The sequence below is a fragment of the Notechis scutatus genome, chromosome 12, assembly GCF_049901735.1.
Source record: "Notechis scutatus isolate UNSWTSFEM ecotype Mainland chromosome 12, rNotScu1.2, whole genome shotgun sequence".
NCBI lineage: Eukaryota > Metazoa > Chordata > Lepidosauria > Squamata > Elapidae > Notechis > Notechis scutatus.
Window position 1 is genome coordinate 16,703,253 of NC_142020.1, and position 17,464 is coordinate 16,720,716.

The 17,464-nt window shown below is 58.9% G+C and overlaps 1 protein-coding gene across 2 annotated transcripts in view; it reads right to left on the minus strand.

The window, feature by feature from the left end:
* The window catches only part of GRIN2A (glutamate ionotropic receptor NMDA type subunit 2A), a 60,863-nt gene that overhangs the window by 34,829 nt on the left and 8,570 nt on the right, over positions 1-17,464 (minus strand). The window contains exons 2-3 of one of the 2 annotated variants that reach the window (XM_087942305.1): positions 16,819-16,993; positions 15,209-15,631 (exon numbers count right to left, since the gene is read on the minus strand). The exons of the other annotated variant lie outside the window; for it this stretch is intronic. Of the exons in view, the coding sequence (XP_087798431.1) occupies positions 15,209-15,628 (420 nt within the window). The 5' untranslated portion in view covers positions 15,629-15,631; positions 16,819-16,993. The remainder of the gene's footprint in view (positions 1-15,208; positions 15,632-16,818; positions 16,994-17,464) is intronic. 2 annotated transcript variants of the gene reach the window in all.

The window sequence follows — 17,464 nt, forward strand, 5'->3', positions numbered from 1 at the left end:
AATTCTCTCTGAAATAATCCAAGTCAAATGTCCGTGCTTTATAGGAAAGGGAGCCACAGCAATCAATAACATTTTCACAGTGCTCCTGACTCTCCATCTGCCAGGGGAGATCAAGACTTGGCGCCAAGAGCGAAGGAAGCCTCCTTGCCGAAGAGCCCTGGACAAGGGCTGTCCCTTCAGAGGAAATGCTGGGGGACGGGATCTCCCCCTTCCAATGACACCCCCCCTCCGCCTCCATGTAGAAGCTGCAGAAAGAGCTTTCAGACAGGACCCTCCAAGGGTGAAAGTTTGCTAGGGATTTAAAACGTCAGCTCCTCATTCCATTACATCCCATTGACGTGAATTTTTTTAAAATAGCAATTGTTGGCTACATGGGCCAAGATTCATTCAGACATGCAGCCTGGGAGCAAGAAATGGAAAACCAAGAAAGCAATTCCTAAGAGAAGACAGCCAGCTCTGAGCTCCTCTAAACCAGTGGTGCTCATCAGAGGGGGTCCCACTAAGGCTTGAAGAAGTCTTCAATCTTGAGTTAAGTCTTGGGGGTCTGTGGCCCCAAAAGGTATTTAAAGGGGGCCTGGGGTGAAGAATAGGCCAAAAACCACTCCTCCAAACTAAACTAATGCTGTTTGACATCACTTAATCACGGTTGGTCTCCACCAAGATCCAGGGGCTCCTTTGGTCCTTTGAGCTGTCCAAGGTGCTGATTGTCTCTGTACCTTCCAGTCCTGAAATTATTAGATGTCGAGTGAAGAAATGTTGTTCTATATTTGCCCAGAGTCCCTGTCCAGCCATTTCTTTGACGTTTCCTGCGGAGTGAAGGTGGGTGGACCACCCCCAAGCATCTACTCCATGCTAGTCATCCTTTTGTAAGCTTCTCTTGGGTTCTTCCCTCGCTCCATTTTTTTCAAATAATAAAATATTGCTTGCTTAAGTTGCCTGTTTTTGAACCTTTTCCCAATCCAGCAGAATCTTTGTTTTCGGCCGAGAGGCTCCGAAATGACCCTTTCATGCACTTCATCATTTTGCCATCTGCATCTGCTCTCAGCAGAGACCATGGACGGTCCAGCATCAATTGAGCTTCACACTACGGCTCTTCCGCTTAAAACCCTTCGCTTCTTCTGCACGCAAGCCTCGTCTTGGGAGGAACCCCGTGCACATTCAGGAGCCAGGCGCTTTCAGGAAGGCCAAGAGCCAACAGAAGCAGGGCCACGTGGGCCGTTTGGGGCCACTTCATTTCTTCGTTTAGGGCCTTTGCTCTGCATCTTTGTTTCCCATCTACAAATGGCCACAGAACACGCTGAGGGGCCTTGACACAGCACCCAAAGGAGCTTCGTGAGTCGTGGTGGGGCAGGGGTTAGAAGGCAGCATTGCAGGCTGACTCTGCCCACTGCCAGCAGTTTAATCCTGACCAGCTCAAGGTTGACTTGTCCTTCCGTCCTTCCGAGGTGGATAAAATGAGGAGCCAGTTTGTTGGGGGTGAGAGGCTGACTCTGTAAACTGCTTAGAGGGGGCTGTCAAGCACTGTGAAGTGGGATATAAGGCTAAGGGCTGTTGCTACTGCTATTTCACAACTGGAACACACCCTTGGACCCTGCGACCCCCATCCCCCTGATCCAACAGAATGGCAGCAGGGGTGCAAATGCAGCTCACACTCGCTGAACATGGACATGGAGCTGAACCTGCTGAAAAAGGGAGCAAAAAGGCTTGGGAATCTGGGAAGGGCCTCCTCTTTGTATGTGGGAGTTTGTGTTTATCCGAGGGTGTGTTTGTGTGTGTGTGAGAGAGAGATCACTTCTGCCAGGCTGTCCATCCATCAGCGGAGGTTGGCTAAGAAACCCTTCGGAAGCCAATTCCTACCCGATCAAGCTAATTAATTTGGAGAGGGGGCAGTTGGCTGGCTTGCAGGTTCCAGGGCTGGAGTTTCCGTCCCTGCATTTCAGACAAAGACGGAAGAGCTGCCAAGGTTTCGAGTAAGCACCCTATTAAGCAGGTCAGTTTTCCATCCTCATCCAGGCTTCTTCCCAAACCGAGATGGTTAAGACATCAAGAAGCTTTGATCCATCTGCTCGGTAACGTCTTAGCTGCCACCACTGCCAGATTGGGAGAAGAGAAAGAGGAGGGAAGGAGGATGATAGAAACCATTAGAGGGAAATGAGGCGTCGATTCAAGTTCCATTCGCTGCTCTCTGCTAAATTATCAACGTCCGAATAATTCATGCTCAGCTTGGCTCCAAGCAGGATAGACATACTACATAACTGCCAATTAAGAGCCAGGTTTTAATTAAATGGAGTCTCACATGAAATATTTCCGTAGACATCTCCAACTTCTCCTTCAGGGGGTTAATTCTACGAAACTCTGCTCAGAGGTAGAATTCGCACTGGGACGACTGCGGGAGGGGGCTCAAGATGAGGGGGGCCCAGCCCAGCCCAGCTCTCCTTTGACGGGGCTCCAAAGCTTCTCCCATTTCCATCTCCCTCCCTGCCTTCTGCTCTTACCTTCCTGCTCAGCAGAGTTAGATCTTTCCACTCCCAAGAAACGATCTTTCCTAAAATACCTTTTGCACAGAACCAGGGAGAGGAAGTGCTTAATTAAGGGCTGGAGTCAACCTTCAGGCCGTCCAAAGCTTTCCACCTGGCGGCCCGGATTAACCGCACATTCAGACAAAGGGAGAAGGAGTCCATTTTCACCCAGTACATCGTTATTTATTTATAATACCAGGCAAGGCACGGCATTCACCTACCGAAGGGCTCTCTACATCCTTGGTTTTGCCTTTTGCCCTGATCAGGAGGCAAGGAGCTGCCTAAGGATGTCGAAATAAAGCCAGGTGCGGAAAAGATCAGACCAGGCACTAGCAATACCCAGTGTTTTCTAAAAGAAAATGCCAACAAACAGACCAGCAGCCTGCTCTCCGCACTCATGCCAGCATCGCTTTTTTATCTGCTCCTGGGGTGGGTTTAATTTCTATTTGTTTTCATTCATTAACGTTGTTATGAAACTCTTAAACAGCGTCTCGGCATAGATGTGTGTTTACAAGGAAGAGCAGGATTGCCAAATTCCTAAATAAGGAGCCAATATTCTTGAGCCCTCCCCGAAACTGCCCATTGCAGACCCCCGGGGGGCTCTAGGGACCGAGAGGCAGCCTTCCCAAAGAAGAGGCTCCCATCAGCAGCGCCAGAGAAACCGGCCTTGCCCACCATGAAGGGGCTTCCGCTAAGCCGGGTCACCAAGGGCCGCATGTGGTTGGCTCCCCCCTCTGAGAGGAGAAGCCAGGCGGTTCCTTCTTTTCCCCAGCACTTCCAGGAGCCAGAGGCCTGGGACCATCAGCCCAGCTGAGGGGGCTCCTTCTTCCTTAGCTCTGGGGTCTTCAAACCCGGGGCTGGCCGGGGAAGCTGGGAGTTGAAGTCCACACGCCTTAAAGTGGCCACGCTTGAAGACCGCTGCCTGAGAGGAATGCTGGCAAGGAGGAAAGGTGCCTTTTGGGAAATCAGTCAGAGGGAAACTGCCAGAGCGTCTTAGAATGAGACACGCAGAAACGGCTTTCTTTTTCCAATCTATGCCTCCTACATAAAGTGCTCCCCTTCACGGAACAAACTTCCTTTAGGCCATCCCTCCCCAGCCACCGAAGGAACCAAGCCGCCCCCAAGAGCACCAACCCTGCTCTCTCATCACAGCCGCGTGATTGTTCTCCCGTTCTCTCTCTCTCTCTCTCTTTCTCCCTCTCATCAAATCAAGCGGGGGGGTCTACGATGCGCCCCTATCCTCAACCGCACCGCGGGTGAAAACCTGACGGCTCACCTTCTTGTGCCTTTCCGCACAAGCCTCAGGCAGCCGGTTTCCCATCTTTGGAAAGAGTCCTTGGAAAATAATTCCCTCCCGGAGGAGGGCCAAGGACCCCTTCAAGGACCCCCGGGTGGCCTCCTTTTGCAGGCACAAGATCAAAGGAGACAAAGCGAAATGCCTGAGGAAGAGACGGGTTTGTCTTTCTTCTCCTTTAACCACAAAAAGCTGGCACCCCCCCCCCCCAAAGAGGCCGAGCAAGGAGGGAGGGGGAACAGGCGGTGGGGAGGGCCCCGGGGAAGACTCAGGCAGCCTCATCCCATTTCAGGGATGCTGAGGCCGTTCGCCTGTTCATCCCTGGTGGCCCCAGGTGGATTCTGGGCAGGGACTGGCTCACACGCAGCAGCCAAGAGGGGCTACTAGGCCCCGCAAGGAAACCTCTGCCCGCAACTTGGAGAAGCACCTGCCCAATACGCCTGGGGAGCAGGTTTATGGATCGAGATCTCTCGCAACTAGTATGGGGACCTCCAAATTCAAAAGCGTTGCATGGGACGCGACTCTGAGCCGTTCAACTGCCAGCCCACTGACACAGCCCCACGTATAAAGAAGCCTTCCCGTTTTGGAGTGGGTGCCGGTCCTGGTGAAGACCAGAGCCTCTTCACAATGGAGCCTTCAAGGTGGCATCGGTTCCTCGTGGGGGCTGAGAGCTGGCATCTGGAGCCCCATCCCCTTAGAGACTGGTGAGCCTAGGAGGTTGATGTCGCCTTGGCCCTCTCAACAAGAAGGTGCCAAGGGAGCGGACCGAGAGGGCAGAGACACGGCCCAGGGGTCAGAAGGTGGAAGACTTGGCCGTGAGTGGAGAAGCTCCAACACAGGCAGCGATAGAATCGCACCACTGTATCTGAAGCCCCACCACACAAGTTGCTTCCTCTGATCCAGGTCCTCCAGATGTTTGAGAGTTCCCAATCCAAAGGCCATATTGGCTGGGGATGATGCAAGTTGAAAGGCAAAACATCTGGAGCGTGAAAAGCTGTTCTTGGGCAAGAGACTATCTTCCCTGGGACGATGAGCAGAGCCAAATTTTGCTGGGGTGGGGGGAGGCGGATCAGCCACAAGGGCAGATTAAGTGTCCCCTGTGGGTCCAGATAAGGCATCTTGAGGGTTTCAGAACCATGTTTATCGGATCCTTCCTTGGATTCCTTTCGGTTTCAATACAGCCACTTTCATACCCTGGAATTCTAATACATTAAATGCTTCTAGAAAATCGAGAGGTGGGAGGAAAGACGACAATCATACACACACCTCAGGAAATTAATCCCTTAACGGGTAAATTATAGGCCTTTATCTGAAAACAGCCTAGAGACTCTGATTCGTTAGCAGGAATAAGCTGTGATTAACTATGATTGTTTTTTCTCTCTCAAAATCCACGTCTGCTTGATGATTAACTGTCAGTTAGACAGGCAGACAAAAAAGGGCCCAACATTATCAGAGATTACATCAGAAGCTGCTGCCCTCTGCCAACGGCCAGTGCTCCCCAGGAAAGGTGCCAAGTCTCATCTGGGGAGGGGCACCCCAAATTAGAGGCTGCCCTTGGGAGGGGGGACCTGGTCTCTTTGGGGGGCACCCAGCACCTCTCTCTTCTCTCCGGGCAATCAGGGGCAGAAATCCATAGCTTGGAGGCAAACCAAGCATTTCGGGGGGGCGGGAGGGGGGACTTCTGTCTGCCGGTGGGCATCTGCTGGCCTGGCCTTGCAGGGTGGAGAGACGGAGAACCCAGCAACCCGAACTTCTCCTGGGAAAATGGATGAACGGAGAGACAGAAGCCTTGGATCAGCTCAGGATGCTGAGCCTGAGAAACCATTGGGAGCTCGTGGCGTTGCCAGCTCCTCTCTCGCCCTGCTCAAATCCAGAGGGACTTTGCTTTCTTGGGCCAACGGAGGCAGAAGCCGTCCTGCCTCCCGTCGGGTCTCCCTGAGGTGCTGCCAGGCCGGCTTTAACCACTAGCTCCCCTTCCCCAAGAACCGGCAGCTGAATCCAAAGGGGAAGATTGGGGATTTGAGCTGCTGGCGGAGACACCCCAAGCGTACCAGATTGGGCCTTCACTGGAGCCCCTCTAACAAAAGGGAGCTCTCCTCCTCTCGGGAACCAGATCCCCCTCCATCTGCCCTCCCTGCTCTAAGGCCCTCTTGGTCTGCCCCCTGCCTGCTGGGCCGGGAGCCACAGGCTGCTCTCCTGGGAGGCAGGAATAGGAAGAGAAAGGCTGCGACCCGCAATTCTCCAGATGAAACGCAGGAGCTCCCGGAACCTCCCTCTGAAAGCCTCTCTTCCAGTCAATATCCCCTGATCAGAAGGGGCTGCTTCCCCTTCCTTGGCCCACCAAGGGTGCAACTGCTGCTGCCAGATCCAGCCCCCTCCATGCCTTTGCCACCCAAAGCAGAGATGCCCAGAGCCGGGAGTGGCTGGCAGGCTCAATTTTGCCCGGGGTGGGAGTGTTGGGGGGCAGAGCGCCCCAAAAGTGGCCATTCCTGTTCAACAGGTCTGGACCCCACCCCTCCCCAATGCTGGCTAAGGAAGGGAGGGTTGCGATGTCCCCCTCCGTCCCCCTCCCAATCTTCCGGTGGAGAACGACCCAGAGGAGGAGAAAATGAACTGAGCCCAGCTGGCCTCTCCTGGGCAGCTTCCACAGGACTCCTGGCAGGGAGGGGGAGGGGGAGGGAGAAAGATGCCCCCACAGCCCAAACCAAGGTGGCCAAGGGGAAGGTGGGCTTTGCTCAGCCGAGCCCCCCTCCCCAAGGCTGCTTCCGCAGTACAAAGCGAATGAGATGCACAGGCTGATGTCTCTCCAGAGACGCCTCCACAACGCAGCACTCAAAAATAGACTGCTAGAGGAAGGGCCCGCTCGGCACAGCACGATTAGGGTACAAGAAGGGGCTCTGCTAACCAGACCTTCCCAGGCCTGGAGGGGGGGCTCCCCACAGCAGAGCCCAAGGACCAGAACCAAGGAAGTGGGAGAGGCAGGAAGTGTTCTCAGCAATCGAGCACACGGCCAAAGAGCTTCTTCCCTCCTCGCACTGAAGAGCCAAGCTTTCTGCTTCATCCAAAACAGCCTCACTGCCACAGAGGAAGCCAAGATCCCTTCACGAGCAAAATACTTTGGAAGACCAAAAGGAACAAATGTTCTGGGGACATAAAAAGCAGGGAACATTTTACGTGTCACAAAGGCCACATGGAATTGAGGAAGCTGGAGATGATATTTGCGCTGCATGGAGGCCGGTTTGGGTCCAAGAGGAAGCAACGCAGGTCTACGGCTCCATTCAAGGGCAGCTTCGGGACAAGAAGAGGAACATGCAAGACTTTTGGCCAAGACAGATCAAGTCCGAGGAACAATGAAGCTCCTGGTTAGACGGAGGCAGCATTTCCCGGCTGTCCATCAAGTTTGATCTCCGAGTCATAACCTCTTCATCCCAACATGAAAGCCAGCCAAGCCAGCCTGCCTTTTGCCTTTGAGGTGGATGCTCTGTATGACCCCCGCAGCTCTTCTGAAGAGACGTCTGGGCTCGTTCAACGCAGGGGACCCCTTCCGTCCGGCCCTTTCCAGCCGGGCTAAGAGAACCGCAGGGCCATCCAGGCAAGCAACCTTCCCTTGAACGGCAGAGAGCTGCTTCTTAGCAACCTCTGGAACCTCAGCAGAGGGAATATCAGACTTTAATCGAGGGTTACACAACAAGGTGCTTTGTACAAAGACAGGCCATAAGGTGCCTGGCTGCTCAGGTGAGAAGGCGGGGGCAAGAGGGCAAGAAGGTCCACAGGAACCGGGGAGGGAGGCTCAAGGACACCTCCTGAGCTGCTGAGGGCCTGGCCAGAACCCGTCCCTCGGGAGGTTTCCCATCTCCAGCCCAGCATCGGAGATCTCGGCACTTCTTAATTAAACCACCTTGACCTAAAATGTTCCTCTGTCCCAACGGCAGCTTCGAGCTCTCAAGCACAGGTGTAGCTTCTCCATCCCTGGGCACCGTTTGCCTTTAATCAAAACCTAATTGCGTATAGGAATGTTTTCCTTCAGCTAAATTGGGGGCAGGGGAGGGAGGGGGCCGGGGTTGTTTTAATTAAGAGAGTTGAGCAGGAATGGAACCTCTGCAATCTTTCAGGACAAGCTTCTCGTTTCTCTCCCAGTCCCACCAGTCCACCCACAGGGGCCAATCCCAGCCACCGGTCAACTCAGTCCCTGCCACATTTCTCTTCTCATTGGTCTTCAACCTGGTGGCCACAGATGGGGCTGCCCCAGACGGTCAAGCCTGAAGGACCAGGACAAAGCTCTGGGCCAATAGCCCATCAGCTCTTGGATCACGAGGGTCCTGCCACCGATTCTCTCCCCAGACCGCCCTCTTGCCTTCCTTATTGACTATCCTCCAGGCCTTTATCTTTCCTCGAGAACCCACGTGGCACCTAAGAGGTTATCCAGCTCACTTGGCTGTGTGGCCTGTTGTCCCTTTGTTGGTCTTGATAGCCGTTCCCTTTGAATTCCCTGCTCCGATTCATCGGATGGGTTCCGTGCAGTTTTGTTGTGTAGTGGGGACCGTTTTATTTTTCTTGAATGGCAAATGGCTTTGGGCAACTCTGGACCCTGAAAGGAAACTGTTCCTCCCCAACACGAGGCTTTCGGCGGCTCCTCTGCGAAGGCAGGCGAGGCTCTTCGCTCACTGCCCGTTTTTAAGCTGCTTCTCCCAAAGACAAGAAGGAAGCAATCTTGTCTGGGACGGGCATAAAACCAAGGAGGCCCCAGGATTGTCCCAGGAGCCCAGAAGTATCTCCCTTCTTGCCTTGAGGAGTTCTACGTAGAGGCAAAACCCGATAGAGAACACCCCCCCCACAGCATGTAGAGACCCTCCCTTCCTTTATTCCCCCAAATTGCTGCCTGCAGGTAGACTGCCACTCTACCGGGAACGTCCACTTAGTTCTCGAGGCAACTTTGCAGAACTGGTGCAGCAGTTTCTTTCTGAACTAGATACGCCCCACCACTTCCAAGCTGGCCAGTCTTCCTGGCCAGTTTACGAGCCCTTGTCTGAACAGGCAGGGCGGATAAAGGCTCAGGGGAGGGTGGCTGGCAGGCCCAACTCTTGTGGGGTGCAGGCCCCAAAGCCTTCTGACCCCTATTGCCCAGGCCAGGCTGCCTGGCACGCGGCAGGTGGATGCAGTGAGTGGCGGAGATTTAGGTCATGTTTTCAAAATCTATTTTGGGTAAACACATCCTCCTCCTCCTCTCGTCCAACTGGGTGGCTTTCAAGGCGCTCTGCATCCCCTCCCGGCCACTGCTGAAGACCAAGCCGTGCGTTCTGCCTTCCTCTGGCCGCCATGACTGGCCTCCCACCAGGGCAGCTGCTTGGGGCTACAGCATGGCCTGGGAGGACACCTGGGGCAGTGGGGGGCGGGAAGGAGCCCACCCCCAAGTCAAGGGGGAAGGTCTCCCTCCGCTGCTCACAAGCACTCCGAGGGCAACTGGTCAGCCACTGTGGGAAATAAAACACCGGCTCAAAAGTGGTGGGATTCATTCTCTGGGCTCTTCTTACTGGACGGCATGGGAGAGGGTGAAGGTGCGCACAGGGAAATGGAAGCGGATTGCCAAATTCTGCCCCAGGGGAAAAACCTCTCCAGAAAGTGTGGCGTTTTCCTCAAATAAAGAAACAGACAGACTGTCAAGCCCTCCTCAAATAAATAGCACCAGCCACTCCTTGGAGCTCCCTGGCAGCTCTTAAAACATGCAACTTTGATCTCCTCTCGGGCTCCCGTCCAACTATCCAACGGCTCCTTTTTATATCAGCCGCAAAAACCTACAACTTTGGCTGTGAGGTGCCTCTGACAGCTGGTAGCCAACAGCCATCCAAAAATCAGTAAATGTTTCCTTGTTTACTCAGGAGGAAGTGCTGAACTCAGGTCGGGAGGAAGGCTGCTCCCCACCCTGGGTGGGCCCGGCTTGACCCCAGGAACTTGGTCGGTGTGAAAGAGATGCTCCAAGCCACGTCAAGAGGGCCGAGAACTCGGGTGGTTGCCATGGCTTTTTTTTCCTTAGCCAAGAACCACCCTCACAGGCCCCAGTCGGGGGTGCTGGAATGGAAGGAGGTCTAAGCTGCAGGGCGGAGCCCCTTCGCTTCAGCAGCTCCTCGGTTTCCCAAGTCAAGTTCCTCCGAACTCCTGGATGTGGGGAGCGGCAGCAAGGAAGAGACTGCAACCAATTGGGGTGGGGGAGGAGTGTGGATGGGGCCACCTAAGTGGTGTTGAATCAATTATATAAGCTGAAATTTTGTAGCTGGATGTCAAAAAAAAAAAAAAAGGGAAATCCACCCTGTGCTTTTATTTATTTATCTTTACTAAAGCCTCTTAGCTTTCTTTCTTGCTTGGAAAAAACCCGGAGCGGGACCCACCTTCTCCTCCTCCATGAAGGGAATCTGCAGTTGGAGCACGAGCCCAGCAATGTGCAACCCGCCTCTTGGCCAAGCGGACGCGGCTCCATGTGGGAGAACTCCACCCTGAGCACTTAGCGCCATGAAACATTCATGGCTCCCTCCTGGGCCCAGTCCTGGCCAAGCAGGCCCTTTCGAGGCCTCGGCTCCTGCCAGCCACGGAGGAAACCCTCCTCGGGGGACGGGGGGGGGGACACTGGATGGCGGGAGGGGAGGCTCCGTACGTCCAGCCCACCGACGGACGGGGCGTCTCCTGGCTAGATCCCACTTTTCCTAGCCTGCCCCTTGCAGAATTCCTGCCCAGGAGGGCGTCTCCTGCCGTGTTTCTCCACCGTGGCAGCTTCCGGACAGGTGGGCTTCCCCTCCCAGCATTCCCCAGCCAACAAGGCCGGCGTCCTGGGCGCCTCTCCCCTGCTTTCCACTTTCCCTGGACTGAGTGGCCGTTCCGTTCCCTTCCCGGCCTCACCTCTACGCCCCTTCGCCCTGCCCAGCCCTGAGGAGGGGGCCAAGTCCCAGGCGCTGGGACTCCCGGTGGGCCGGGAAACCTTGGAGGACCCAGCCGAAGGACGGTTGCCTGAGGGGCCAAAGAGACAGCCAGCCAGGGGACACCCCGGTCTCTAGGGGACCCCTGCTCTGGCCTCGTGGCCCACAAAGCCCCAGACTCGCCTTCTCTGACGCGGAGAGAGGCTCTGGCCTGGGGTGGCGTGGGGAGCTTTCCCTGGCGTGATGGGGAGGCGGCCAAACCAGCACCAGGGTTCTGTTGATGCCCTACGCTCAATCCTAAGTCACAGCGTGCCAATCGCGGAGCCTCCGTCCCAAAGACAAAGAAGATGCATGAATGAGACTGTCTGGATTCAGACAGACAGCAAGACAGAAAGTGCAGCCTGGAAGTCACACACACACCCCTGACCACAACAGGCAAAGACGAAGAGCAGCAAACCCCCATTAATGGTGCCTTGGATGCAGAAACAGGCCATGTTTCCCCAGGCTTCTTTCTCCAACACAAGCCAGAATCAGGGTCGAGGGGGCACTTCATCCGTGCGGGCCAGCAACCAAACTGCGTTCAAGCCGTAAGTGGTTGGCTCGGCTGCGACACGCTGGGCTTTGTGGATGGAGTCCCTGGGGCTCCTGGGCTGCCCTTCCCCCCTCAGCCTGCTGAGGAGACCCAGCCAAGCACAGCTTATCCGATAAGCCATAAGTAAGCAAACCCAACTGTGCTGGAGTGCGTTCGAGTTCAGCCTTTGATCCAAACACTCCCCAAAGTCCTTCAGCCGGGCACTTCCCATGCCAGTTGGCAACCGATGTGGGCACAAGCGAAGACTAAACACGGCCCTGCGCCAATCTTTTACAGTTCTTTCCTCACCCCCCACACAGATGGCAACGATGCCTGGGGTTCCCCCCTCAAGAGAACTGCCCGGAGTCAGGGGGGCCCCGAGAGACCCAGATCTGTGTGCCACAACATAAAACAACCATGACGGGCCTCAAGCGCCTGGCCAAGGGTTCTGCTCTCCCCGTTGCCCCAAAATGAAAACCGCTGAACCGTCAGGTGCACTTCAAGCCAGCATGTTCTCAGGCACCCTTCATAGATGACGAAGAGGAGAAGGGAAACACGTTTGACAGCCCCAATATGGACCTCCTCCTGTTGACGCCACACACACAGCAAGCAAGATGCCTCAGTTGCGCCCCAAGAGCCCATGAGCTGGGCCTTTCCACCGGCCGAACTCCCCAGAAAGCAGGGGGCCACCGGGCTTCCGGTCTCGAGGAGGGTTGGTCACCCACCCTTGGCAGAAGTGCAGTCTGAGTCCCAGGACCTGGGCAGCCTTTCCTTACGGGGGGCAAATTTAGCACCAAAGGCAAGATCAAGCTGCTCCCAGGGGCAAGCCAGGGCCCCTTTCCCATTGGGGAGCCAAGGCCGGGTCTGCAGCAGCAGGAGGTCCCCTGGGGTCGGCTGCCCAAAGGGACGAGGGGCACAGGAGGGCCCCTCGCGGGATGGGGCCCCACAGACCTGCCCGATCCGGGACTTTCACTGAAGGGGAGGAGAGGGCATAAAAGGAAGGGGGGGGACACAAATAAGCTGAGGCTGCCTCATTAAGCAACGACGGTTGCAGAGCTGCCTTTGGATGGATTCACGGAAGAAGAAGCGAGGGCTCCTGGGACGCCCGGACTGGGAAAGGAGTGGGCCCCAACCCTCACCCTCCTGACGGGCCCAGGGGAGCCCTAGGGCTGAGGGATTCGGGGTGCAGCTGCAGGGCGGTGGGCCGTGGGGGAGGGGCCAGGTGGCTCAGGCCAACCATTCGGCCCTTTAGCCTCGGCCTCTAAGCCCCCTCGGCCCTGCCTGCCTGCCTGGGGGGGCAGGCCCCCAGGACACAGAGTTTGCACACAGCACTCGCCTAAGCTTTGGTCACCCAGGGTTTCTTGAAGAGGCCGTGAGTGGCCCCATTCACCCACGGGGAAAGTGGCCTGAGGAGGGTGAATTCGGCCCTTCTTGGTGGGCTTCCCTCCGGTCTCCCAAAGGGCCGATGGTCTCTCTGCAACCACCCACCCTGGACGGCGAAGGCGGCTTGTGCTCCAGAAGCTGCAGGTTGGCGCCGGAGCTCCTGGACCCCTGGGATCTCCCCCTCAATTGCCCTCCCCATGAGGCACCCCGACCGCCTCCCAGGAAGCCCACCCACCCCACCACGCAAAAGCTGCACTCGGGCCGCCCAGCACCGGCTGCGCCACCTGCCGGCAAAGGAGGCTTCTTCCTCCGACCACCACTGGAGACCGAGCATCAGAACCAGAAGTGGACCCTGGACGTCGCCCGTGGAATCCCCGTGGGAAGGAGGAGGGGAGGGTCTCCCCCCCCCCTTCCAGGCAGGCTGCCAACCCTTCCACACACTCCACTGGCACCTCAGTTGTGCAATACTTGCAGCACTGACACAGCCCTTTGGGGGATGAACACACACACACACAGGCCCCCCTGGGTCCATCCACAGGTCTGTTTCAAGACAAGCCTCTCCCTCTCTCAGCCCCCAGCCCCACCCACCCCCACCCCCGGCACAGAAGCAGCGTCTGTAGTGAGAGGAGACGCTACGTGAGGGGGGCTTTTCACTCCTAATCTCGCCTTTCTTTGGGGGGAAGAGGCTCAGTGGCTGTTGGGAAACAGGCTGCGTGAGCTGCTGCGCTGAGGAAGCATTTCTTGGAAAGCCACACGCGCGCTCCGTCACGCAGCCCTCCCCCCCCCCCCATCCTCAACTCTTTACATAAGTGGGGGCGAGGTGGGCTCCCGAGCCCCCTGGGGGAGGCGGGGAGGCAGCTGAGATTTCGGGGAAGGCGGCAGCAGCAGCAGCAGCACCAGTGGCGGTCCACCCATCGGCCGCCCTGCAGAGGGGCAGCCCTGGAGATGCAGCGGAGGAGGGGGCGGCAGGGGGCTCGCCCGCTCCCACATGCCATGCCGCCTCACCCGCCCCGCGCCCTCTCCCCGCTGCATTTCAAGGGGCCGGGGGGGCTGGCTTGCTCGCTCCCTTTGCTCTGGCAGGGAGAGAAGATCTTCTCGGCTGGAGCCAGGAATGCGGGGAGCTCGCCCCACCCCGTGGGCAGAGAACGATGATGATTCCGAGGGGGCACCACGTGCGAAGGGAAGAGGCTACGCCGGGCAGCTCGGGCATCGTCCCCACCGCCCCAAGGACCCCAAGCCAGCCGGTGGGCACAGCCTCAACCGAGGGGAGGCTCCAAGAAGAGGAGGAGCTGGAGGGAAGCGGGGGAGGCCGAAGGGCCAGGAGGGAGAAGGAGCAAGCCCCCCCCCCCCGGCCTTAGCCTAAACAACTGCACCCCAGGCCAGCGGGTTGCCAGGGGACCCCCAGGTGTGCCTGGGCGGCTTCTGGGAAAGCAAAGGAATCTCTCCCCTTACCCGGTGAGCTTCACTGCCGCATAACGTGGCACCGGCCACTAGTGGGAATGAGCAAGAGCCCCCCGTGGCTCTCAGCTGCGAGGCCCGAAGGGGGTGGACGAGGAGAGAGGCCGACTGGGGACTGAGAGAGACGAGGCTGACGGGGGAGCCAGCCCCGCCCCATCATTGCACCCCCGGTGCCAATCAGAGTCCCACAAGCCGCCTGACCCGACAGCCCCCAGTCCTGGCTGCCACCTGGGACGGAAGCTCCACCGAGCACCCACAATGCCAAGCAGGGCCCTGGCTCCTCGCTGCTCTCTGACCTTGTAGTGACAAAACCTCTGCAGGGAAGCAGCCGGTTCGGCCTGGAGCCCGGCAAGCCATCCCGCTGGGCCGGAGCGTTTCCGTGGGCCTCTGACCGGCTGGCCCCCTCCAATCGCTCCCAACATCCACAAGCCCCGTCCAAAGTCACTGCCCCAGAAGCTGCCAACCCAGCCAGGCAACGCCCCGGCCTGGGTTCAAGGCCGCGCCCACGAAGAGCTGCGTGGCCCTCCCAGGGTAACCTGGGGGCTGATTCACGCTCCGCCTGCCCATCGGCAACTCTCGGGAAGCAGCCCAGAAGGACCCTGGGGGTCTCCCTCCCCTCTCCGACACCCTTAGCAACTCCAGACTCCTTCCTCCACAAAACGGACCTTGAGGTCACCCAGGAAGGACAACAGCCAGCCCGAAAGGGAGGCCCCTTCCTGGGCTGACGTGGCCACTCCACGTCCTGAGGCTCCAGGCCAGCTCCTGGTCTCCCTGAGACCTCTCCCCCGGCTGGATCTCCAGAGAAAGGCCTCCACTGGGCCTCCCCAGCCTGGAGCCCAGTTTAAGGAGGTTCACGGTCAGAAGCACAGAACAACAGAGTGGGAAGGGACCCTAGAGGTCTTCTAGTCCAGCCCCCTGCTCAAGCAGGGGACCCCAGGCCACTACCGAGCAAAGCAGCTCTCTAGGCGGCGCCAACAGCCCCTTCAGAGAAGCCAGGATTGCAGCCCCCTCCCCGAGCCCAGGGGAGGAAAGCCCCCTCCCCACCCCATGACCCCCTTGCCCCCCCTTGGCCCCCTACCTTCTCTGCCATGATCATGGAGGAGCCTCCGTGGATGCCCAGGATGGGGATCAGAGCCTGGGAGGAGATAAAATCCAGGATCTGGGCCACGGCCTCCTGGCCGCTGTCGTCTCCGAAAACCACCCCGTGGATCTTGGTGCCCGAGATCAAGTCGCAGACGTGGGTGATGATGCTCTTGGGGTCGGTCTGGTTGATCAGGAGGGGCACCACGTTAACGTCAGTGGGGAGCCCCCCTGCCACGTCCCGGCTGCTGAGACCACGGACGTCTCTTTCCGTGACGCTCGGGATCCTCCCCAAAATGACCGCGACGTTCAGGACGGGGGAGCTCCTCTCTGCCCCGTGGACCAGGGCCAGATCCGCCAGAAACGCGTGGAGCACCAGCAGATTCCAGCACACGCATGCCATCTTGACCAGCACCATGCCCTGCAAAGGGGGCCAGAGTCAAGGCGGGAGCCCCCTGCTCAGCCCGAGGGGCCGGCAGGACTCCAGACCACCAGGCCCTCTGAAGGGGCGGGGGCACCGCATAACGTCCCCCTGCCTCCCCCCTCCCGACCCGCACTGGCTTCAGAGCAGAGCCAGCAGCCGGAGCCGCCTCGTGTCGCATCTGGGCAGGAGCAACTGGGCAAGAGGAAGGAAGCAGCCCAGGCTGGAGGGGGAGGACTGGGGGAGGGGCTGCTGCCCGCCCAGGGGAAGCGGCTGAGCCTGGAGGGCAAGGTGCCCCTTTCGGCCTGCCACAGCCACTGAAGGGGAACCGGCGGCAGCTCCTCCCTCGGAGGGGCATCCTCTGTGCTCCTGGCCAGTGGGATGGCCGGCTGACCAAGTGGAACCAGCCGCATGTGTGGCACCCGTTCAGGCAGGCCGATTCCACCGGGCCCTCGCCTGCAGCCCGACCCACCTGCCCCTCCCAGCCCAGGCTGCTTAGGGGCAGGGCAGGGAGGGAGCCCTTCCTGCAGGATTGGGGGCCTGACCTCAGGCCTCTTCCTGGAAGGACCCCCCCATCTCGCCATGCCTTCTGGAGGGGCTGCTGCTGCTGCTGCTGCTGAGACAGGCCCTCCCCAAGGGGTCCGGCCGTTGCCCCCTCCAGCCCAAGGGGGTGGGGGGCGCTCAGTGTGCCATCTCCACCCCCCCCCCCAAGACCCTCTCAGCTTCAGCAAAGCAGGGCTGCTACAAGAGCTGCCTTCCCAGGCGGAGGGGGAAGCGCTGGGGGAGGGGGTCGCTGCAGCCCCTGCCCGCTCCCCTCCCCCCTTTGCAGCCGGCATTTGGATGCAGCCTCAGAGGTCCGATCTGTTGCAGGGCAGATTTTCCATCCCCCCCTCCCTCACTGCAGTCAGATCAGGCGAGTTTTTTTGTGAAAAGGAGAAGCAGCTTCGGGGGACACAATTCAGCTTTCCGACGGCCTTTTAAACTCGCCTCATTCATCCCCGTTTCGCCCGGTGCTCTGAACGGCGCACCAGGCTGCCTGGCCGGGCGATGGGGGGGGGGCGCCCCCCTCCAAACTGCAGTCGCCCATTCTTGGCTCCCCATCCCGTTGGGGGGCGAAGGCAACGGCGGCCCAGAGCACCCCCTGGCCCCGCCCGCCCCCTCCCCTCCCCCGGGGCTCCGCTGCTTACCGGGGTCGTGAGAAACGGTAGACGAGGCGGCCGCGAAGTTTGGCATTTCGCACGGCTGCTCAGCGGCGCGCGTCAAGGGGGGCTGCCGTCCGTCCTTCCACAGGCGCCGGGGCTGGGGTCGGCGCTCCGCATCGCCTCCGCTGGCGGCGGGGGGGCCTCTCGGTGCAAACGGGGTCTGGGGGCGGTCAGAAGAAGGCCGGCCAGGTGAGCGCCGGAGGAGGAGGAGGAGGAGGAGGAGGAAGCGAGGCCGCTTCGAGGCATGCGAAACAAACCAACAGCCGCTTAAACAAACACACCGCGGCGGCGGCGGCGGCGGCGGCACTTGAAAAAGTTGCCGACACGCCATCGCAGGGACACCGTCCTGGCCGTGGGCCGCCCTCCGGGAGCCCGGCACTACAAATCCCATCGCCGGCACCGGCCAAGTGATCCGGCCCCTCCGGAGGGCGGGCGGGCGGGGGCATCCCTGGCTCCCGGGGCTGCCTCGCCATCTTCTTCGGGACCCGCGCCCGCTGCCTCGGCCGGCCCAGGCCTCCCAGCCCGCCGAGGACGCCGACCCGGCCAGCCCCGCGCGCGCCCCTCGCCCGCACCGGCTCCGGGCACGTCCTCACCGCGGAGGGCGCACAGCCGGGCGGGGCTCTGCGGAGGC